Source organism: Cuculus canorus, chromosome 5 (genome assembly GCF_017976375.1).
Source record: "Cuculus canorus isolate bCucCan1 chromosome 5, bCucCan1.pri, whole genome shotgun sequence".
NCBI classification, from domain to species: Eukaryota; Metazoa; Chordata; class Aves; order Cuculiformes; family Cuculidae; genus Cuculus; species Cuculus canorus.
The window spans coordinates 32,558,830-32,584,594 of NC_071405.1; the positions used below are offsets into that span (position 1 = coordinate 32,558,830).

Consider the following 25,765-nt stretch of genomic DNA (forward strand, 5'->3'; position numbering starts at 1 on the left):
CAAAGCTAGGAACCATACTCTGTGTTGATTTCTAATACACATTCTTGGTGTTTATAATGCAAACTAGCTTCACAACTTAAGAGACTGCCATTGCATCCTTCCCATTGTATCCTTCTCGATGTTCTGAAGTAGGCTTTTTACTTCCAAGAAGTTTAGTTTCCCAATCACTTGAAAGTAGTTCTATTAATGTTGTTTAGATTTCATTGGCATGAAATATAAGCAAAGACAAAACCATCCCGTCTGTAGTGATAGGCACCTGTAGGCTAGCAGCCATTCAGTGTTGCTTTTCAGCCTTAAGAAAGATTTAATCAGTAACTTTCAGTCATTTTCTGAAAGGGATTAAAACAGTGTGGTCCCAACATTTTATCTGTGTTTTACTTTCACTGTGGTATGGGAGCCATCGCTTGGGAGACTGGTCTGTATTGTATCTAGAATTTTTGTTAAAATATTTTAAATTGTTATAATATTTTGAATTATCCTCAGCCGTAAAGAACCTAAGAGTGAGATTTGGGGTGAACTTATTTGGAATCTGTTTAGCCACTATTGGGATTATATCATGTTATCTTTTGATGGTGTAGGGCCCATGTGAACCTTCACTAGAGGCTGAACAGCATTTTCTGTTAGCCAGTGAGCAAGATAATTGCTCTTGTTACGGCTCATTGTTACTTTAAGGCTAGTTTTTATTTCTACATTTTATGCATCGTTAGAGAGAGGTATTGCTGTCTCACTGAATCTTAGAAAATACTGACTTTTACATGGATTGTATAAATTAGTGCATGTTGTGGTGCAGATTAAGAAATTTGAATTATTGCCTGCCACAAAAAATAACCAATGTTACCTAATGCCCTATTGGCCCCCGTCTATGTAATGACTACCATTTCAGTTGAGATTTTTTGAGAAAACTGAATTGATACAGCAGTTCACTTTGCTGAAAGAAGTTGTCCAAATCCTTCTCCCTGTTCTTGGCTGTGCAATCTTATTGTTCCTTGAGCTGGCATTAGTGTTTTTCAACTCTCAGCTCTCCGAGTTGAGAGAAAACTCACCCAGTTAAAGAGTGGAGACTTTTCTGTCTGTCCGGTGGCTGGAATCAGCTCGCTAATGTGCAAGATTAGCCAGAGCCAGCACAAGGGAACTAGAGGACTGCACAGTGAGGACTAGGAGAGAAATTACATGGGCTTTTTCAAGGCAGAAGGTGCTAGTTAAGCTTGATTTTCTCATTAAATTTCACCCAAATTTCTGAGAATTCAAGAAGAATTATAGAAGTTTTGTCTCTTATTGCTTTCAATTAAGATCTTGCTTTTCTCACTCGTTTTGAGAAGAGCTTCAGTCTTGCTATGGACAAAGGAAGAGGAAAAAAAATGTTGAAACCTATCATATTTTACACAGAACAGAGATTATGAAACTAGATGAGTGTTGTTTTGTCTTCCCTTTACAATATTCGCGGCCTCTTCCAGTAGATGAATTGGTGGCATCAAATGAATGTACTAGCTGGAAACGATCATCAAATAAAAGAAATGTATTCTTCAGTGGAATGCAATTAAGTGGTGGAATACTTCACCATAGGATGTTGTGAATTTAAAAAAAAAAAAAAAAAAAATCATAGTCTTACTGGGAAACCGGGCGATTTGATGGAAGCAAAAGCCTGACTAAGTTAGTAGATAACAAGTCCAGCTAAGGAAGTCCTGGAGCTACAGATGATGGGAGGGTGAGCAAGTGCTTGGGTGAAGGATCAGACTTGGCTGTTCAGTTCTTGCCAACTCTTCCTAGATATCTGCTTTTGGCTGCTGTTGAGCATAGGGTTAGCTGTCCATTTGACCTCACCTTACTGGCACTAGATGAAGCAAGTACAAAGGCAGAGAGCTGATGACGAGACTTAATGATTTGAAAATGATAGGATTTTACCTGCATTTTTTTTCCTCCTCCTTAGAGTGTATAGCTGACAATACTCAGTGATGGGTTTTAATTTACTTATCCCCTATGTTGGTTGGGTTTTTGTCACATGATATTAAGCTTAGCTTCACAGAAGCACGAAGGAGAATCTCTCTTAGATGTGAAAGTTAATTTTTTTTTTCCCAGACAAGACTTGCCATATATTATTTTGAAACTTATAATTATATACAAAATGTCTTAAAGTAAGAACTATATTTATTCATGACTCATTAGTCTAAAAGATTTCAGACCAATTTTTAAAGTTGGTGCAGGTAGAATTGTACCTGCATTGTTAGAATATCCTGTCAGTATACAAAAAAAAAAATTCTGTCATGAGATTAGTCCAGGCAAGCTTAATATTATACAGGATTGAAGCTGTCAGTGATAAACCTCCTAGGAAGATCTTTCTGTGTTGTACTCCAAGTGTTATAAAAAGGTTAAATTCTTCTCCCTTCCTTCAACGTTCTCTAAGGCAAGAATAAATTGCATTACTTTTAGCTTAGCTCCCTTTGCAAATTAAATGCTCATCTTCATTATTTGACACATTATCTTGGTTAATTTAACCAAGTAATAGTAGATTCAGAGTATTAAAATATTTGTTTAAACTGTTGTGTTCTGTTCTGGAGATGTAATAATGGCGCAGGTTACTTGATAAGACTGTAAAATATCATTTCAAATATAAGTGCACGATTTTTTTAAATTTAATTCATAATAAGGAGCATTGTGATTTCCAGTTGAACTTAATTCTATAATATATTCTTTTGGCAGTCTTTTATTTATATGAGAATTAAAGAGTCAAGGCACATGGTAGTCTTCTGCAAGATCCTAGCTACTAGAGGAACTTGAAACTTCCTGGGTTTTCTTCATATAGCAAGAATGTTTTGGATTTTATCTTGTACTTTAATTTCAAAAGGTCTTACTATGCAGGGTTTATAAGAAGTGGTAAAACAAGCATTTTGACTCTGCATGTAATGGAATTTTAACGCTATCAAAGCAGTTGGTTCCATATGAATGCAAGACCACGTGTTTGTTCTTTTACCTTAAACTGTTCCAGAAGATCAGCTTTCTGGAAGGATCTTCTCTTTCGAAACAAACAAATAGTACAGCTGTGGATAAAACACTTTCCTTTCCCTTTCCTCTCTCCCATGTACTTCAGCATGGTGTATTTCTGTTTTGCCAGCCTCTGGAAGAGGTTCCAAGATGATGTTACTTTGTTTTTTAAATATAAGCCTTGTTGGTGTAACACATTGGGCATAGTGAGTTACAGCACACTCCAAGGGTCTGTCCTGAGTTCCCTATAAGAACCTATCCTGATATACCTTTAAGAAGCTCTAGTTTTGACAAGGTCATTAATGGCTAAATGTTTTAAAGATTACCAGTATGAGGGGCTTTGTTGGTAGCTGAGATCAGTTATTAAAAGTTAAAGTTGTCTAGTTAAAAACAGGTTTCTACTTGTACATTCTAAGCCTTGAAGGTGTTTCAGCTACTTTAATTAGCTACTATTATTTTTGCTAGACGTGCAGTTTAACCTGACTGGTACAGAGCTCTCTTCACTTGTCAGTGTAATTGAATTTATTATTTTTCTAAAGTTAAAAAAGATTATCTCCAGAGAGGTACAAAACTGTGATTTGCTAAATATAATTGAACAAAATACAAGTTACCAGAATTCACCTTCCTCAAGTATGGTCAAATGCCAGATATTGTAACTTACATGTTTGACAACTCAGCTTTGGCATGTGCTAATTAAATGCAAGTCACACAGGGTATATCCCCTCAAGCTTAGTAAATGTGGACATTAGTAAAGTATCTTTTAAATGAAATTTCAGATTATTAAAATAATCGCATTTTATAACCTGCAGCAATTCAGGGAGATGTTTCATAGCCACAGAAAGACACACCTTAGGTCACAGTACAGTACCATAGAACAGTCTGGTGAAAAAATGATCAATACTGATAGGCTCTGACAGGCTTTTGGCAGCTTTAGGGCAACCTGTCTAGGCTTTGTACAGAGGAAAAAAGATAAGCTATCTGTACATTACATTGTTACAGTCTTAGTTTTGCCTCTTACAGCACTCATCCTTTTCAGCAATTATACTACAAATTGTCTCTGAATTTTTCGGAAGACCTTCATGCCATTTAATATACCAGTGTTTAGAAGTCCACTGTTGTAAATATGATCTATACATCTTTGTTACCTTATGATATATTTTGTTCCTGACTTCCTCTCCAAGTTATAGTGCTTATTCTCTGTCCCTCCCTTGGAACCTCTGAATGAATACCTCTCTGCAGAGGGAGCAGTTATGGCTAGAGGTTTTTTCTTAAGGCCACATGTTTACATGTCGATTTCTGTAATTAGATGATATCTTTGTCCTTAATTTTTATATCAATTAGATGCTTACAGTGCCTCATTCATATCTGTTCTCTTTGTTTTCTGTGCCCTACCTGAAGTCCAGTGTCTTAAAATTTTGTATCTAATTCCATGACCCACTGATTTCTCTGAGTAGTAGCTACAGACAGTCCATACATCATGGTGTTGAGAAAATCTCTTACCTGTTCAGTGGTCTAGGGGTGAAAAGAGCCATAAATAGGAATTGGTCTTTATCCTTAGTTTTCAACATGTTGGAATTCATTGCACCAATACTGACAATACTGCCTTTTATTCATGACTACATTAGCCGTGAAGGCATGCTGGTGTGGAAAGAGACCAATGGATAATAATCACAATAAACTATTTTATTTATGTCCTTATCTATAGGATCAGAAGAGGTTTTGTCCTGGAGACAATATGCATAACTTCTAGGTAAATAATCTCTTTTCCTTATATAGTTTTACGCTTCACTAGTTACTCACCTGCTACTTAGCCATAGAACACTCTTTGTTCAGAAAGAATCAGAGAAAGCTGTGGACTGTTGTGTGACTTGCGGTGACTGGACCCAGAAAAGAGTCTGCAGCTGCGTCTTACTTATTTATGTGCCCTGTTAGCTAGAAATAAAGTTGACAATGAAGGCTGCTGACGAGACAGCTCTTTAGTATCAAGGTTAAGAATGAAGATTTTGGCCTTGTCTTAAGTATCTTGGATGACTGAAATGTATTTATATGCTATTCCCTACACTTATAGAATGGAGGTAGTTCTTTTGGACATGGCTGTCATTTGGAAAAACAGAGATAACAGTTAAGAATTTATCCTAGCCAACAAAATAGTAAGTCCAAGTGTTATCAGAGAGCAAATATACTTCAAAGTATTTCCTTGAATTTATCTATGAAAGTAATCAGTGAGCTGCTGAATTACCTGTGCTAAATGATTTGTTTGTTTATTTACAAGAAGAAAGCTGTACTCCTATGGTTTTGAATAGTAACATAACTATTGAAGCCAGGGTACAATGGATGCTATCAGAAAAGCCCCATATGGGTGCACTTAGATCTTTTGAATACCACAAAAGTTTAGTGACCTAGAAATGAATCAATAAAAAGCCATCCTCTATGTGACAAATTGAAGAACTGAGGGATTCTTACAGATGCATTGACTTTAACAATTCAAGATACACTGTTTGTAAAGGCTTTCTGAGACACATTTAATCCTTAGAGTACCATAGCAGACTATGAGGTGTTTTGTCTTTAGATCACTCTCCAGTAGTTCATTTTTTATTGTAAGTTTACTGTTATGAAAATCAATGTAAGTCTAAAGGAAAGGCTTGTGCTAAAATGTTGTGTCCTTACACAAGATGTAGATGTTCTAATGTGCTAAACTGAAAATTCCTTGTTGTTTTGCAAAATATGATTTGGAAGGGTATGGCAATATAAGAACCTCATTAGTCCTGTTCTGTAAAAATATTTCTTTCACTCAACAAAAGGAGTTACAGTCTTGGATAGGTCTCTGTATAGTTGCAGGGACACACACAAACCATGAAATACTTGCATTAAATGTGGTTTTGGCTTATACTCCATTAAATGTCAGTTAAGTCCTGTCAATATGCAATACAATTCAGTGCTTCTTTGCCTGAAATGATGACGGTGAACTTTAACCTGGAGATAAAAGTTAAGAAATCAAGATTTTTGATTCACCAACAATGAAGTAAGTGTTACAGATGAGGATCCTTCCATAGTACCCATCTAGTGTTCCTGTTCCTCCTTTGTTCAAAGGAAGGAAAATCTAACAAAATTGTCTCCTTGCACTGACATCTGCTGCAGTGCAGTGATGTGATTATATGGGAGGCTTAGGAGCCTCTTTCAGGGAGCTCAGACAATTTTTTATTAAAAAAAAAAATTAGTAAGTAGGTATCATGCTGTCGCTTTGATTTCTAGAGGGCTTTGGTTCTTAAATTGAGAGCTTCGTAAATGGAGATTAGCACATGGAAGTCGATACACTATGAATAATATATTACCAGTTATATCGCAGTAAGCAATCAAAGTATAAATAACTAGAGAGCACCAGCATTAAGGGACAGGAGCTGTTTGAGTTCCTGGACTCCAGTTTTAAGAGAAAATCACTCTGCATGTTTGTTTGTTTTTTTACTTTTGTTGAAGCAATTTAAGGTCTAAGCAGGCTCCAAAGATTGTGTTTACAAAATAAGACTGTGATACTTCTTGAGACTTTAACTTTGACAGTGTCAATTTTACTTTATCCTTCTGCAACTGTAGTGCTTCAGTTTTATCTGAATCAAGTCTTGTCTCCATCATAGTCTCATGCATGGACCTTGATCCTCAGTCACAGCAAAATTTATGAAGCCAAATTACTAGGAAAACAGTTCTTCAGTAACATTATTAATGGCTTTTTAAGCATGTGAGAGTAAATTATATCAAATATTTAATTAAGAGCTCCAAACTTTCAAGGAAATTGCAGCATGCCATTCTGTAACGCTTTTGGAAATCAGTCCTGCTGAAATTTTAGTAAGGAAGCCAGCACTGTCAAGAGGGAGCATTTGTTGGCACTGTATTTTTCCCAATACAGATCTGTCCATATTTTTCATCAGACTTATTTTTAAAAAAGGTAAGTGTGTTATTGAAAGTACATTAGAAGGCTAATGTTAAAACTAAGCAGGTTTAAAGTATGGAAAGTAAATTATGTTAATACAATCTGAGTTATTAAAACCATTAGACTCTGCAATAAGCTGGATGTATCAATGGCTAGTGCTAGTAGCAAGAATAGTATGATCCTTCTGTTTCCTTCGTCTTATTTGAATGTCCAGTTTTATGTAATTTACTGTCTTAGCAACATTGCTTTTTTCTGTCTTCAGAGTCATGTGTAGTTAATTTCTTGGCTTTAACAAAAGGGAAGCTTTTAAATAAGTATTTCGCCGTAACCTTAAAGTTGGCAGTCTTGACACCATGTCCCTGGGGGTTATTCTGAAGAAAGAAATGAAAGATAGACATTTTCCTAATTTTAAGTGTATTTCTTTTACCTTTAAAAAAAAATCTCAAATACTAAATTTAAAAGTGGAATTAAAAAAGGCAGGAAGTAAATTATGTTTTGACCAATATCCCACAGGGATATTCTCTGGGAGAACTGTTCCTTCTACAGTGATTTTGAAAACTTCTATTTTGAATTTCTTTCTCTTGTTAATCTAAGTACTGAAAGTGTCAGTGGTTGTGTATGACACTGGGGGTGTAGCAGTGCAATACTATTTTTCTGTTATTTGTTTTCTAAGATTCCCTGTTGCTATTAATGTTCTTTCTCCTTTTTGGGGTATACACCTTTCATTCTCTTCTTCCCTCTCCACTTCATTGGTTCTTTTTTCCTCTTAGGCTCCAAAACACAGGATTCTGCTACATACATAGCAAAGTTTTTTTTTTTTTCCTTCTTCAGTACTTTTTACGAACTTCTTACTTTCAGCCTACCACAACATCCCTGTATATTATCTTTCAGCATCCAGGTTAACACATGAAAACATGAAACCTTTCATTGTTGCATTTAATTTTCTTCCAAACAAAATATTTCAGCTATTTTTCTAAATAAATGTTAGGAATATGCTATTGTTTATATTTCCTAAAAAATAAAGAAAAATCAGAGGCCCTTCAAATTTCAGAAGTTATTTACTCAGTCACTACAGTTTTGAGTTATGATAAGTTTTAATTATATGAAGTTCATTAAGACTTTCTAGTTCTGGTGATTTCTGATACTTAACTTGCAACAAAGAAACTGAAGTAAAAAGCCTTTCTGATATCACTGACGGTTTGTGGTTTCATTTCAGTAGGCAGATATTCACAGTGTCTGTTTACAAGTATTGTCTCACTTCTTAAATGTTGAGTGTTTTCGTGATTTTGCTCTGATGAGCATCCAGAAATGGTACTGCAAATTCTCCTTTGTTTCAACGTATCCGTTTGTTTTGCCTATTTTTGTAGTTCTTACAGTTTGGAAAGAAATGCAGATGTAAGAATGTCTCTATAAGAAATGCTAGCTTTGTATAGCTTTAGCATGCCAAATATGAATAAATTTTGAAAAGCATCAATTAACAGATTAAGCAAGTTGATTAATATTTTAAGCATTAAGAATCTAAATATTAACACAGTTCTCCTAAATGAACAAAACCCCTTCCCATTAAACCATGATTTCAGTAATCTTAGTTTATACTTATGGGAAACCTGGTTAGGAAGATAGTACTATTGCTGTATCCCATCCATACCTTAGCATCAAATACGTGATTGAGAACTGTTTCTCTGGCTTGAAAAATTAGAAATACAATATTATCAAGCATTAAATTTAAAGCTTTGGAATCATATTTTACCTATTATCTCTGTTGTACATAGGAGGTAGATCAAAAAAGGGTTTTTATAGTGTTGGGCAAATACAAGAAAGTAATTTATCTAACCAAAACAAAAAAATTTCAACCATTCTTGTTTTCGCAGAGGAAGATAAATATGGTCTTTACTCCAACTTGTTGTTCAAGTATTTTCTTGCAGAGGGAGTTGTCTGTGGACATGAGTTGTTTGTTGCTTCTGCTAAAGAGCATCCTGACAACATCTTAAAGGTAAAGAAGACTCATAGCTTTTGACAAGTAAAGCTGTAATCTCTTGATGAATTTAAATACATTTTAAAGTGTATATATTTTGTGTATTGGTGATTCATAAGAATGTGTTGGGGAGTGCAGGAGTATTTACACTAGCCAGATTTGGGAATTAAGTTTAGCTCACTAGCCTTGGTCTATGGACAATAGACTAAAATCATCCCAGGATAAAAAAAAAAAATCAGGCTATAAGTCTGCTTACTCTTTATTTTGATTATGGATGAAAACCATACAGAATAGTTGTCGTAGTTGAATGGTTTTGAGTAAACCCAACTGTTTACAGATTTCACCTGCCTATCAGGAAAAGTTGTTAAGCTGCTTCCAATACATTGTGGTGGAAACTGTGTACAGTTCATTTAGCTATTTATTGTAGTTTCCTATAGGAAAGAAAAATATCCTTTAACATCTTTTACTTGTACTTTTCATTCTGACTGTCTTATTCTAATAGGAAACATGGTCAGCTTTGGATCAGGACATACAGAAAGGTTCCTTTCAGACTTCAGTTAGCTCCAAATCAAACACTGATAGTTTCCATTATAAGGAAATTATATAAGGGAAAACGCCTCATCAACACTGCAAAAAAAAGCTGAAGTGTGAGGATAATCTTGCAGAATTTCATTAAATATTTTATGTCTTTCTAAAGCTGCTTTTTTCTAATATCAAAAGTAACATATAATTTACTGATTACTTCTGCATCAAATGAAGTCTGGCTATTTCCTTAAGAGTCTTCAGAGACTATTTCTGGACAAAATGATTACTTTTCTATTTTCTTACCTCTTGATGGTAGAATCTATGCCTTGTCTATTCAATGTTATCTTCAGTATTCAGGAAAAAGTATATTCTTAATGAAGTTATATGATTGTGGTTATGGAAAGCCTAATTCATTTTTTTTAAGACCGTGAACCTAAAAAGGATTCATTTAGGACTGAAATCTTTATCATTTGTTCATGTGGTTTTAAATATATCCTAAATAAGTAGGTTAGACTTTGATTGTGAAGTATTAATTACATAAGAATGTGCTATATTTTTTATTTGTTATATTATATTTTTTTAAATAGGTGATAACCAAGTCATTGACTCTCTGATCGTACAATACATGATCATTGTGGTTGTTTTTCTCATTAAAATTAAATTATTCAAATAAATATTTTTATTGCATTGCATGAAAATGTCTTAAAGTGGAGTAGCTAACATATATTTTATTGTTCATTGTTCTTCCATTCACCTTTGAAATAATTGTACGTAGCTCCTTCTCTATGCTTGTGTAAGTTAATCAACAAACACGTTACATACTTACTGAGCTCTGATGTCTGATAAGGAGTAAGTTTTCCTTCTCACCTTTCAAGGGTAGACAGTAGGTAATATGACAGCGTTCCTCTGTTGTAACTCCACAGTGGTGTTACTATAAGAGTTTATAGGTGTATGGACAATATTACTGCAGAGAGGTTGAGGAAAACATAAGTTTATCTTGTTTTCTTCCTCTGTGTATTTATATATCCAGCAGTACTCTTGTCTATGGTTATCTACTCTTCCCTTGACTATTCAGCGCTCCCTTTGCTTACCAGACGAGGCACAGCAGAGTTGATTTCTCTCTCAGATGTATTGCTGTTTTGAAATTGCTTCAGTGAAGTAACCCTGTAATATGGTAGACCATATCTAGAAATTTATGTACTTCCACAGTTAGAAAGAGTAGGCACTTCTTGAAATGCCAGTGTGTGTTACCTAAAAACCTTTACTGCCTCACCTGGAAAAAGCCAGTCTATGACTGACATTGGCCACAGTTAGGTCTCCAAATCACAGAGGTAGCAGAGTTTTCCCTATGATTGTCTCACTTGACTTTTAAAAGAGAGGACCTTCGGTGCTTCAAGAAGTCTCTCTTGTCGTCATAAAAATGAGCTGTTTGGGATTTGGATGTCTCCACTAAGTCAGGATTTTACTATAACGTTATCTGACTGTTGAATAACATTGCATTTTATTTAATGACATTAGTAATTAATTTACGTTCAGTATCTGATTGGGCTGTATTCTTACTGGAAAGGCAATGTAGATTTGGTGCATATCAACGTGCATTACCCATTATACGTTATGACTTTTTTCTTTTTAGAAAATTCAGGTATGGATTGAATATATTCTATAATGACTATTCTATTTAACTGATATTTTGCATAAAGGCAGTTCATTAACTGCCTTATGTCCATAATGTGTGGTCAGTCTATGCATTCATTTCCCTGCTGAGATGCCATAATTGCCCTATTCTGATTTTATGATGTGATTGGAAGTTTCTTGAACCTATAACCAAGACAAATATTGCTAGTAGTAGGAAGGGGAAAAGACATTCTTATAGACCATAATTATCTTGAAATTGTGTATAACTAAAAGACAAGCAGAGGATAAAAAGCCCTGATCAGCTGCCTAAGATATATTATATTACCACCCACCAATTTATCCATCATCCTTTGAAAACATATTCATGCCTTTTGTAGTCAAAGCTCCTTCAGGAAATTGGCATTAAGACATAATGCTGAAAAATTATACACCTCTGGTAAAATCTACAGAACTATACACATGCTGATTTTGAGAACATATTTTAAACATTTGAGAGCATTTCTGTTCAATCTACATTCTTCAACAAAAGGCAACTTTTTACTATAAGAGCATAAGAACTGGGAATAGTGTACAATATAAGAAATAGTATGGTTTACTACTGTGATCAATCAGGAAATAAAACGAATTGCATTGGTAAATGGAAAAGTGATTTAATTATCAAATCACTGAAAGGAATGTTATATCTTAGCATTCCGTTTTCAGTACTATACCTTATTAAGTTTAGACTACGAATTATGAAAGGCTGTTAAGTGCTTAAGCTTAAAAACAAAGAAACTACTAAAATAGATGCTTTTTTTCCTTTTATCCATTTCTGTGACTTCAGTGTGCTTAGTGGCTATATTTTTTATAATTCAGCACTTCAAAGGTAAAGCCAGTTATTTGGAGTTGCATATAGTACATGTGTTTGAGAATGAAACATACAAATTTGAGTATATGTTTATATTTATTACAGAGGAAATCTTAAATGCTATTTCTGATACCTTTCTAAATAAATATTGCTTTTTGTAAGAAACAGCAAGCAGAGGGTTTGAATATTTCCTTTAACATCACTGTAGCCAAAATTAGAACAGGTTTGCATCCACTCCAAATTAGACTGGGTACCCAACTCACTTCTGGAAGCCATTGAAATACAGTAACTCTATTAAAGAGCTTAGTTCTTAATGTCCATTCTCCTTGTTAGTGCCAAGGTCAGGTTCCAATCTTAAGAAAAAATCTGTATCTGTGGTGGCTGCATTTCTGTATTTCTTACTTTTCCTACCTTAAATTTGTCACTAAAAGTCTAGAACTGCCTCTATAAGAATTTCTTTCCCTTTTTTCCTGAGTAATTATTTTATCTGGACCTTGGGGAGGAACTGATTCTCACAAGTTTTAATGAGAAAAAAATGGATTATATTTGCCAGTTATGAACTCATCTTGACAGTGAAGAGTGCTCTCTGTTATGCTGCTTTTACCATGGAGCCTGTGCAAAGCTTGTCTCAAGAGGAAGGTTTATTGGTCATCATATGTGCAGAGAGACAGAACAGAAACCAGCATCCACAGAAGCCAAACAATTTTCTTCAGGGATCCTGGACAATGTTACCTCAATGGCCATTGCACTGGGAACCTGGAAGCTTGAGACAGAAGAGTGGGAAGTCCAGAACCGCTTTCTAGAATTGTGTTTATTCATTTCCTGAGAAAAAGTGGAAGCCCACTTTGTGCAATTACTGCATTTTTATGGAATTTCTGGTTTTAGGCTGGAATTTTATTACAGGATACTTCTGGACCCTATTGAGCTTGCCTTTCAGAGGTTCTCTGAGAAAAGAGAGGATAAAGAGCACATCCTTCAAGAAAAGGCCAAATGCCGGGTCCTGCACTTGGGGCATAACAACCCTATGCAGTGCTACAGACTAGGAGAAGTCTGGCTAGAAAGCTGCCTGGAGGAGAAGGACCTGGGAGTGTTGGTTGACAGCCGACTGAACATGAGCCAGCAGTGTGCCCAGGTGGCCAAGAAGGCCAATGACATCTTGGCTTTTATCAGAAACGGTGTGACCAGCAGGTCCAGGGAGGTTATTCTCCCTCTGTACTCAGCACTGGTGAGACCGCACCTTGAGTACTGTGTTCAGTTCTGGGCCCCTCACCACAAGAAGGATGTTGAGGCTCTGGAGCGTGTCCAGAGAAGATCAATGAAGCTGGTGAGGGGGCTGGAGAACAAGTCATATGAGGAGTGGCTGGGAGAGCTGGGGTTGTTTAGCCAGGAGAAGAGGAGGCTGAGGGGAGACCTTATTGCTCTCTATAACTACCTGAAAGAAGGTTGTGGAGAGGAGGGAGCTGGCCTCTTCTCCCAAGTGACAGGGGACAGGACAAGGGGGAATGGCCTCAAGCTGCGCCAGGGGAGGTCCAGACTGGATATCAGGAAAAAATTTTTCACAGAAAGGGTCATTGGGCACTGTAACAGGCTGCCCAGGGAGGTGGTTGAGTCACCTTCCCTGGAGGTGTTTAAGAGACAGGCGGACGAGGTGCTGAGGGGCATGGTTTAGGGAGTGTTAGGAATGGTTGGACTCGATGACCCAGTGGGTCCCTTCCTACCTGGTGATTCTATGATTCTATGAAAATAAACTTACTTTGACATAGTCTATGAGCCTGCTTCTTATGGTGGGGATTCTGTTTTTTACCACGGTGTTAATGTGATATTTACCTTGTCAATTTGGCATTTACCTTGTCAATTTGGTGTCATCGTACTTCCAAGTTTGAAAATTAACTATGTGCGAAGTCTGCTTTTCCAAAGAACTGCACAGAGATTCTCTGAGTAGTAAAGGCCTTATCATGCCCATATATCAGATAGACAGCTTCAGTGTGTTTGCTGGGTGTATCCCGATGACAGGTCAGTAGGAGAAGCCACACTAGTGGTCTAGGGAACCACAGTCAGCGTCACTTGGTGAGGGACCAGAGAGGTGCATGTAGAGAAGTATAATGGTTTATTAAAAAAACCCATAGGGACAAGATTAAAACAACCTCCAGAAATGAGGGGGGGGGGGGTGTAATTTCCTACCAAGCTGAAAAGATCTCTAAGCCAAAAGTAAACATATACTTTAAATATGGCATTTTGCTTAAGTATAGCATCTGGAAAGGACTGAAAAAAGTCCACCTCCCACAAGCTGGTTATGGTGAGCAGACTTGAAGAACAGAAAGTGCACACTCATTCTTTTCCCACTAAAAAGGTGAATGCAGAAAGAATCTAGCAAAATGTACTTTTGCTACTTCCAAGTTTATTTAATAAAAAAACATCAATAAACAACTCATGGAGCTTCGCTCTTGTATTACTATGTATGCGAACAGCCTCTTCAAAGAAAGCATAGCTGTCTACATGGACTTTTTAATTGCAGCAAAGTACATTTAACCATGATGCTTACATTTTTTCCCTCATAGAAGTGACTCTCAAGCATTGTTTTGTCAAAAGAAAAAAATGAAAAAAAAAAGAAAGCAAACCAGGAAGAAACGATCAGGCTAGTGACCAGGGCCTTCCACGCTTCCATTTTCAACCCACTATTGTAACTCCTTCCTGTCTCTTTGCTATCTGGTGGTGTGAAAAAAAGCTCTGCGTGAAGGCAAGAGGTATTTTTTCTATCATCTGACATTTTCAGATGCTACATGAAGAAATTAAAAGCATAAAAACTTGAAAGGTAAAATACATCTGCATGCAGGACTATATTCCTATTACCCTTTTTATCCCAACTATATTTTCAAAATACATGAGCTTAGTACAGTGATTGGGCTGCTGCGTGATATTAAATGTTATTGGTTAATACACAGAAATCCAATTACAGTTACAGCAGTACTGAACTTTATCTCTCTCTTTCTGAAGTAAAGAGAGACTTGTGGCACAAATGCAAGGGCTGAAGCTAACACTGGAAGCTGCCGCAGATTTTGAAAGTTCCTTTGAAAAATCTAATTTCTTTATTATATAGCTCTTGCTCATGTGTTTACTTTTCTTTCTTGTGTATTGAATAAATGGAATATCTGTTTTACATTTTTTCTGTATTAAAATGCATGTTTTAATTGTAATATAATTTTCTGCATTACAAAACTGTTATAAACTTTATAGAGAAGTTGTATGGGTTTGAAAAAGGATGCTGGAAAAAAAAATCACTTCTGTTTAAAAAGAATTAAATCCTTTTAAGCAGTACCCACACTGGGAACTCTCTAAAGTGTATAGCTTAGGCTTTGTCAAAAGTTCCCACCAATCTAATAGAAAGATTTTCCAGAAGAAGAGGAAATAAGTACTTGGCTTAAATTTCAGGTTTCCTAACTACCAATTGTTGGCTGTTTATTAGGATATTTTCTTTCATGGTCTTAGTTATGAAATTAGCCTTTTAAAATGTGTCAGAAATGTATTAGCTTAAAAAAACCACAGATATTTAGGCTTCATTGCTCACAAATAACTATTTTACAAATCTAGTTGTTAACTTTGTAGAATCCATTTACTTGGTGAGTGAGCTGTTGCTTACAATGCTCATCTCTAAAGGTGTTCATGAATAATGTTGCTATTAGATTTATTTAGACCAGTGTGTTATACATTGCAGCAGAGTTTACAGAATTTTGGTCAAGGGCACTCTCATTTTCATTTAGTTTCTTGACATTTTTTTTAGTATGTCGTTCTCTTTTTTTATTGTGTTTATCTTTTACTTATTTAATCATTGGTGAAGTGATTCAGAAAAAGATTAAACAAAAACCCCAGAATCTAATCTTCTTGTATGCATTCCTAGTTTCAATCTTGTGTGAAGAAGGTAGAGCAAAGAGTAGTATGACTTGACTGTAGGGCTTATTTCCGTTTAAGTGAAGGAGAGAATAAAATTACCCCTTAGAAGTACTTTCAATTAACCTTTTTTATTTCATGAAGCAGAGGAATATTATGTCCCTTTCCCTCCTCACACGATTCTCATTTATCCTAGGTTGACATCCATATGGTCCGTTCAAATGTCAAAAAAAAATTTCTGTGGAACGGCCTTACCTGGAGATGGAAGTAAATGGTTGTACAAGGGCCACTGGAAGGAGAAAAATTCTGTATCCAGTCATTTGTGTTCTTTAACAATAGACCTTGTCTTCACAAGTGTTTACAATCAAAATAGAATCCTCCCCCCTTTTGGGAGTAGGGCCCTTTAAACTGACATTTATATAATACATTATTGAAAAGAAAATATTTACCCTTCCTGACTTACCATCTGGTGTCCTTTAAATACTAAAAATTAACATAATGAAAAAGAGCCTTAAATTCATGTGAGTTTAAACTATTTAAATATCATTGCAATTAGAGAGCAACAGTGAATTGTACTTCCTTTAATATTTTTTTATTTCGTGTCTTTTATCATGTTTGTAACAATATTGGGTTGCAAAATAGTTGCATAAAACCATGTGAACAACATATTTGCTGATACATAAATAGATAATGTTTAAAATTCTTAAGTACTGTTAATTATACAGTTATTGAAACTCGTAAGGATCAAAGGATTTTATATAAGAGGGATTTCACATACAGCTTGGATTATGTTGCTAAATAATAGCACAGTAGTACTTCTTTAGCATTGTAAAATAGCTTAGAGAGGAGTATGATGCCTGTAGTCGGTGTAATGCATTGGTAATTAAGAGGGTGTGAGGTTAAGCTTCATTAACTGCTGTGGGATTGTATCTTGGATTTTATTATCCCCTAGAGAACATAAGAAGTGAGTGAGGTCAAACTGTTAGAATCTGATTTTGCTGCATGCATCTGCCAAAACAAGGCAAGCAAAGTAATGTGGCAGCAAACAGAGAAGGACCTGGATTGCTAACAGACACAGGTTGTACATCATTTTATTGCAACAATGAAAGATTTGTTAAAGAAAGAAATTATTTCATGTTTGCATTAAAACCTTCATAAGCTTGGTTTGTAGGAAACAAACTTATTTTAATTGCATTGTCATTTATTATTAACGCTTTAGAAAACCATTTTTTTCCCAGAACTTATTTTTTATTTTAAAACAATAGCAACAAATCTCTCTTTTTTTCCTTCCTACCACTTCTCACTTTAGACATACACAAATGCCCCAACCAAACCACACTTAATAACTTTAGCACTTGTCTGCCTTTTTGCGTATCTACAACGCATAGCAAAGACTTGTATTTTAGTTGACCCCAGGAAGTGCTGTATATTTTCTTTATTTTAACTAACGCACTGCTACGTGTTTTGGTTTTGTATATACCTTATGAGAGATTTGTCTTTTTTTAGCCTGGGAGAATGTAACAGTTCTCAGAAGTTGACACACCGATGCCACAAAATTGTCAGTCACAAAGCCTCTCAAAGCTATATGATGTGGGAGCTGAGATATTTTTAAGCAGAAATAGGTTAAATAGCGATCGTACAGGCTGATAAATCAACTATCCTTTTCTTAGTCTTTTGTTTAAATAACAAACACTTTCGTTTCCAACTTCTGGATGAAATTTTGGAAGTAACTTTTAAACACCTTAATAATCTTTTTTTTTTCCCCTGAAATTCTGATTTTGATTCTAACAATATAAAGTATTTTTAATCCTAAATAGGCTCAGAACCACAAATCCTTTTTTTAAATTCTGATAATTTCAGCAGAATTTAAGTGCTTTTTATGTATGATAGAAAAGTAGAGTTCTCAAACATAAATAATGATTTAATAAGACTGCTGGAAACTACTGTCTTTGTCTCTCAGTTTGTAATGAATCTAGGAGAAGGGGAGTTGTGCAAAAGCCCTGCTCTTGAATCTCCCACACACAGGTATTTTGAGGAAAAGCCCAGGCTTAGTCATCTTTAAATGTCACTCACAGAAACTGTGGCCTCCATCATAGACTTTCCCATTCAGATTTTGTGCCGGAAGAAGGCTACCTTCTGTGGCTAGTTTCACTGTTGACCTGCTTCATCCTTTCCATAACTCTTATTTTTCCTTCTCTTTTTAAGAACAATCTGAAAACTGATGAATGCTTTGTGGTTCTTGGAGACTAACGCAACCATTCATTACACTGAAGAGTTGCAGAGTATATATCCAACCAGCCAGCCTTTATCTTTGAGCACTTACCTATGTAATGACAACTGGAGACTTTTTCTGACTTAGGTGCTCTGTATCACACAGGCATGGTCGGATCTGGAAAAAGCTATTTCCTTGAATATAAGGATAGCATTAAATTTGCAGTGTCAGATGGGGGAAAGCCTTTTATTCCACTTCTAGTTTTCATCATGTTAAAAAGACAATATGAAGATAAAAAGAAATGTTTGGTTCTCTCAATATTTTCAATATTGCCCATAAAGCAGGTTTATATAACTGTGTTCTGCGTCTGTAACTCTCACTGATCGCAAGCCTACTAACCAATTTTAAGTGTTCTCTCTTTCCAAATGTGGTTATACAAAGATTTTTTTTAAATTATGGACTGAGATATATGATTCAGTACATCCTAAGGAAAAACAGTATTAGCAATCACCTATGTATTCTATTTAGTCTTTTGCCAAGCTAATAAATGTATGCTGGCTTCTAATCAACGTAGACATACCTTCAAGCAGCAACTCCGTGTTCTGCTTCTCTTTCATACATTTTAACATAAATGGAAGGGAAACAAGGGTAAGCAGAAGCTGGAGTAGCTATGATAAAGTTAGGATGCAAATTTGGAGGTAAGCAATCTTTATTACTTTTGTTCATTAGCCTTTATATGAAGTGCATTCAAATTACACATATACTCAGACCCTGAATAGAATGGGAATTTTTTTTCCTATTTGTGCTTAAGTACAACATTTTGGAAGCACAACATCTTGGAATGTATTTAACCAAGTTAATATGTTCGGTGGAGCTCAAGCAATTGGTCTTCAAACTACCAGTCAGCTCCAAAGGCAGAGTACCTTTTTCAGGTTGCAGCTGCATGATATATGAAGCCTACAAAGAGTTCATAAAGTTCACAACCACCACATGCAAGAATATGATTCAGCTTGTGATTGCTTTAGAGCAAAGTGTTAGTTGGGATAGAAAATTAGATGGTTGTGTGCCCTAGTAGCCCTAGAAATGTCTTAAGTCGCAGTGCAGCATGTGAACATGTTTCTTGCATAGTGATAAGATCATGATATGTCTAACAGGCATTTCTTCAGCTGTGCACACTTGTTATTAGGTAAATGCATTTTGGAAAAGCAACTGAGGAAATAGGAGTTGCTATTGGTGTGGGAGTTCTTCAAGTGCTCTTGGTTCCGTCTGTGGGGCAGCACAAAACAGACCTATGCAGATGCATATGCTAACTGCCATGACGCCAAGTCACGAGTTTCCTCATGTTGCTTTGTGTGAATTTAGTCATGTTTAAGCAATTATTTTATGCTGCTAGAAGTTCTTTATTATGTTGTAGTTAAATGTAAACTGTGTTGGTGAAAAAGGCTATTTCAGATGGATACTTAGATCAGTTTTCATCTCTGGCAGCCAAAATCTTTATCAGCTTCAAGTGAAAATATTTTTCCTTGATCTCTTAATCTGCTTCACTCTTAGCAACAATTAAGGCATACCACAGTGCCTAATTGTGTTACACTGATAGTGTGTCTGTCAATTGCTTAATGAAAACTTCATTTTCAAATATGTCTCAATCTATTTTAAGCAGATAAAGAGTTCCTGTGTCCTCTAGCTTGCACAGGTGGGTGATAAAGTTGGGCCAGAAAACTTACTTACACTTCATTCCTCTACTAGGTGTAGACACTTAACTGCATAAATTCTGAATGCTGTGCTTCATATCCACTCAGTGCTGTTTCGTTTTTCAGCAATTAAACAAAGGTAGAAAGCAGAAAACTTGTAAATAAACATTGTTCCTAATCTAGGTCTAAGTCAAAGCTGCAGTTCTGTCCTCTAGAACAGTAAAATCCACCTCTGTGTGTGTGATGGGGGGGGGGGGGGGAGGTTGCCAGGAATGTTTGCAGTAGAAACTTCTAAAAATTCCAGGACTAAATATCTGCTCCTTCCTTCTGCTCTGTTGTTTGATTTCACGAGGTATCTGTCATTAGTAGATATCATGCATAGTGGTTAGCAGAAGAGAAAATTCAAATTATGCAGTTGTTTTCAGCCTGTGTCTGTAGGCTGTTGTGGTCTATTGAATACTTCTAAGTGATTTACAGAAGCTAAGAAAGAAAAGTGACCTTCTTATCAAATAGGCTTAAGTTCGCTATGCAGAGAACTTATCTGCTCTCAGAAACAAAATAGGTGACCAACCTTTAAAGAAAGATTAAAAATAATGAATATAGGTGCTGCTCAAGATGTGTTGTTTATGTAAAGTACAGTATACAACATGATATTTCCATTCTCTTATCTTTCTGTAATTCATTTTTTCCATAATAATTGTGTGGGTTTTTTTCATGCTGAGTGTTAGCAGGAGCCAGTCTTTAAGAACAGTTACTTTAATCAAGTTTTGTTACAGATTTTACAACTGTCTATTATATTAAGGTAACTGTATTGGCTAACAATTTCTTGGAGGGGATAAAAATTTGAACTGCCTTTTCCACTATAGATAACTGACATTCATTCACTCTCCACCTGTAGGAACTTCCAGCCCCTTTGCTTGATGATACCTACAGAAGTGACTTGAGAGAAGAAGCAACAGCTGTTATGTCTGAAGATCCTCTGGATTCTATGAAAATAGCCTGGCGCTACCAAAATTTACCAAAAGTGGAGGTAATCAGTATTTCACACTCTTTTACCGTCAAAATGAATTTGCACAGCCAGTGCTCTTCAGTAGAAGACAACAGAACTGCAAATGATTTTGGTTCCTAGAGATACAGACAGAAGTGGAATTTTAAAGTTTGCAGAAACTGTAAAACTTAATACATTAATGACTTCTAAGTAAAAATAAATAAAGTACCATGGTATTTTTCAATGAGTATTTTTAAATTGAGAAAGCTTTTTATGAAAGTTTGAATGATTTGATCACTTAAAACTTTGCCCAAACATAGTTGTGTACAAATTACTTAAGTAGGTTTAATCAACAGTACTTATAGATCTCTGTAGTGGAAGTACTGTGTGAAGCAAGCTGTTGACCTGCTTATCCATGTGCATAACAGCTAAAGTAAGCACTTGAGATTATATCAGCTTCACTGCCACTAGAAACTAATCACTGTGCAGGAAGAATATAAGAAAGAAGTCTAGTAGTCAGTCTTTCAGAGTTTACATTTGTTAGTGTTTTATGAATGTGTCTAATGACTTTCTTATTGAATGGCACAATCAATCTTTAGTAAAATTACAGCTTTTTTGACTATCCAGAAAAAAAACCTTGTTTTGTCTGTGTATTTCGGCCTACATTTATAAATTCTGGTTTAAATGTAGCCATAACTGCCTAGTAAGTACAGTCATATTCTTAAAAACATAATTGGAATGTGACAAAATAATCTTACAAGGCTTGGCATGTTTGGTTTTCTGTGAAATTGTACAGACATGGCTATATAGTTGTGTCAGAAAAGACTTATATATGGTGACATGCCAAATCAAACAGCCTCAAGGGTAATCATATAATCTCATCAATTTTATGATTGTGGAGCTTGCTTGTGCCACCCTGAACTGTCCCCAAAGTAGTTTGTTTTAAAATCAGCAGAATTTCTTGTACATTGATATAGGAACAATTGCATTTCATTAACAAATAGTGTGCTGATGTTCTAACAAAACAGAAGAACATGTAAACAATCCAGTTGGGTGTGTGCTTGTCCTCTGTAACATCATAGAAGTAATCACTTTGTTTACTATTGTATTATTTCTCTACAATACACAATTTCCTTGTTATCAATTACTGAAATTTGATTATGCAAGACAGAATAAAGTGGACAATCTGTTGTGGGGTGTTTCTGTTATTACCATTGACGCTTTCTGGATTGGATGCTGATCTTTCTGTACAGTTGAGCTCCAATATTTCCTATGTATATGTTACAGTTACAAAAAAAATTAAAATTTGCAAATAGAAATCTGTAACTAATAATAGCTGACTATACCTAAAATTCCTCAGGATGTTCTAATCAGTGAAAATTAGTTTTGAAATTTATATTTTTCAATATTTTATAATGCTGTCATAAAATTTTGGCACTACATTAATTGGATTGATGAATATACTCCATTGAGGAAAAATCTGATGTTGCTCTGCAGCACCCTAGATGTTTGATACATTTAGTACTAACATTTAATTAACTATTTTTGTTGTGATTTATCTTTGAAATTTTCTTTTGGTGGAAAAAAATAAGGTTCAATAAAATTTCAAGGCGTATTTTCCAAACTGATTGAACTAATGAACTTGTGCATTTTCAAAAACTACTGCCAACTAGTTTCAAGTATGAAAGAAAGAAAATAGATTTGCTTTTAATGAGTTAGCAGAAAACTTCTCAATTCAGTATCTGGCTTTACGTGAGGTAAGAGTACTGAGTAAAAGCAGTTGGTGGTATTTTTGGTACCTGACTTAGTTTTTATTTCTGAGTAATAAAAGAGATTTTCTGTAATAGTGCAGATAGCCCCCATTTATTAACTTACAGACTAGTTGGGTAACTCACTTTTGTTCTTAAGCATGGTATTTAGATTAGTACTCACCGTAACTATCACAGTTTCTCTTTACATATCGCATATACCTCGCATTTTAGAAAATGACAGATGTTTTATAGGAAGTTTCTCAGAGTAACAGGTCGTATTGTGCTTGATGTGCCTTTGCCAGTTTGTTACTTTCATCTGTATCAGAGGTTAATTTCATCTAAACTTTTGAGTACATGGATAGCCTGTTTTGCAATGCAAGACAGTGTGGGTTTTTTCTTTCTTTCTTTCTTGTTTTTATTGAATGAACTGCTTATGTTCTTGGGGCAATATATAAACTGTCACAGCATGAAATCAATTTTCTGCCTTGATTCATCCTAAATCTGAGATTTCTAGCACATTAGTATTGCAATTAGAAACATTAACAGCAGACGGTAGCATAAAAGCACACTCTGCTCACTGACAATTTAGAGTATTTCTCCTTGTGCAAAATGGGAATCCAGGAAAGAACAGGCTTGAGCCTCCAATCCACTAATAAATTTATCAGATCAAACTTAAGAGGAATGGAAAGTCTCTGCTTCGCACTCTCCATGGTCATTCTGCTAAGGCAGATTATTCATGCTTACTTGATTCAGGTAGGCTTTTTGCAAGCTTCCCCGCTAAGCCTGGGAATGCAGTACATTGAGGTCTATTCATAGCCTTCTGACATAGACCGAGCTTTTATTGCATGGTGTTTTATTATAGCCAAATCCTGGTCTCCACCCAGTTTGTAGGCACTGTGCTTATTCTTTTGAATCAAGAGAGGTTATCACCTACCTTAATCCATGCAGCAGGGTGGATTAAGGACACCAATGTGCCTCAGGATTCTCAAAGAGGATCCTGGAAACTTCTTGTTTCTTCTTTTTTGCTGTCTTTACTAAACTCTATTGGGCCTCAGTAAGGATTTGCATCTGAAATGGGCAACCTGGAGCTTTTCTCAATGAAGACATCAGATCAAAGTTCAGTTAGTCAAGGCCTTTCTAAAACATTAAGGGGGCTTGGAAGTACACAATAAAAAGATGAGCTCTGGCAGAGATTGCAGTAAAAACATTCTGATCTGTAATCCGGATAAAGAATAGATTATAGGCCAAAGAACAGCCCCTGTTTAAATTGCTTTCAGAATCCGCATTTTAAATAAAGTTACATGTTACATTAAAAATATTTAGATTCTGATAGATCATTAAGGTTTGTTGGGTTTCCTTCTTTAAAAATCAGGTGCTGATAAATAAATTGGAACACTGACTTAGAAAATGTGTGTTTCTGTCTCTTTTTGAGTAAAATTGATCAGCCTCTTATGACTCAATACACATGAACAATTTTGTGTTTTCTTTGAATTAAAAACTAGTTATCTGTTTTAATGAAAAGTTTGTGTTTATTTTAGTTCTTCTGTTGGTTTTGTAGGAAATATATTTTATTATTGCTACTATTTATATTCTCTGATAATTGATCACTCCTAACTTCCATTCATCAAATAGTTTCAAATTATTTACTCTGAATGAAATCATTCTAATTAATCTAAACAGTTTGATATATTTTTCATTAGCTGAAGCATGAAATGAAATTGTGGAAATGCATAGCATGATTGTTTTCAGAAAGCTAACTATAAATACATGGCCGTGTCTGGCTGTTTGTATTCTTTCTTTTTACTGTTATAGTGCTTATCTTATTAGCAAGACCAAGGTTTGTGAAAACCACAGGCTTTCTGTAGTAATCGGAATTGGTACTAAGTAATCTGTTGCTCAGCACACAAAAAAATATTGTCATCCCATTAGTTTAATAATTCCATTTATCTATTGTCATTCCTGTATATAGCAGGAACAGCAGATGTTGGAATTGGAGCAGAGGTACCCTGCTCAGCTTTCAGATAGCAGATAAAATGTTTATATTGGCTTGCTTGAAAGAAAAATCCTTTCTTAGAATGTTCTTAGTTGCTATAGAACCTAGTGAGAAACTTTTGACATTATGAGGCCATTTCTAGTTCACTTTTTTAAAGTAATTCCATACTTTTAAGTACAAACAAAATAGCATTTCATTTTACCTACCAATACAAACTTCTCTTCAGAATGACATTTAAAAGGCAATCTACTCTGCCGTGTTAATGTCTTCAACTTCTCTCTTCCTTTCATCTCGTACCTTTTCTCTCTCAAAACTAATAAGATGTTTCATTTTATTTTAGTGCATTATCATTTAATATGTGGGGTGGCTTTTGGCTCTTAGGGGATTCAGCCTAGCACTAAGTCTTAAGAGTTGGGAGATAAAAAGATGACTTTAGAATACTTTGGCGCATTCCTGCATTGTACAATGCACACTTCTGTGCAGTCCAGCCTTAGGGTAGTTGTTCTCAGAATAAACTAATAGGTGGTCTTTGTTTTGACCTGCAAAGCTGCTATTAAAAGTCTATGCTCCAGCACCTTTCTCAGTCCAAGCATCTTACAGTTAGAAATATTGTAGTTTTGGTTGATACATATAATATGAAACTTGTTTGGTTATTCTAAATTACCTTTCTTTTTCCTCAAAAGAGTTGATGAGAAATAATCTGATCGGGGCAGTTTGTGCCATAACCTAAAAGTTAATTTTAATATTGGTTTGGTAATCTTTCACTCCCTGGTGGTTTACATTTGTGCCAGCTGTTTTCCCTCCCTGGAAGAAACTAACATGCCTCTGAGGTTTACTCTGCTTGACTGTTCTTTCCAGGATAGGGTGGGGGTTTTTTTAGTGGAAAGGGTAGGAAAGATGAAGAAAGTGGATTGTTACATAAAGAGAGCAAAACCTGTTCATTTCCTGTAGCAGACAGCTACTACATACTTGAATATTGCCTATTATAACAATCTAGGGGTTTTTTAACATTACATGTGTAATTCAAATAATGTTGCAGGTTGCATGCTGCACTCCATTAATGTCGAACAAAAATATGCATTCGTTTCCTCTGCTTATTTACTAGCAAAACGTATTCAAAATGTGTCATTCCTGCTGTGATGTGTATTACATTTGGGGGGGTTATGATGTTTTATATATACCCAAAATTGAGAGCTGATAAAAATATATCTTGATTGTAGTAAACTATGGTTATTGTGTGTAATGTCTGTGTAATGCTCAGCCTGCTATTTATTCCAAATTCAAGAAATTAGAAGTAGTTTTTAACTATTTCTTCAGTTTCACAATTTCCTATTAAAATCAGATATATGAAGATACACAGGT

At 35.4% G+C, this 25,765-nt stretch overlaps 1 protein-coding gene across 1 annotated transcript in view; it reads left to right on the top strand.

Annotated features, from left to right (window-relative positions):
- The window catches only part of ELP4 (elongator acetyltransferase complex subunit 4), a 150,637-nt gene that overhangs the window by 10,159 nt on the left and 114,713 nt on the right, over positions 1–25,765 (top strand). Inside the window, exons 3-4 of the mRNA XM_054066876.1 lie at positions 8,773–8,894; positions 20,570–20,701. Of these exons, the coding sequence (XP_053922851.1) occupies positions 8,773–8,894; positions 20,570–20,701 (254 nt within the window). The remainder of the gene's footprint in view (positions 1–8,772; positions 8,895–20,569; positions 20,702–25,765) is intronic.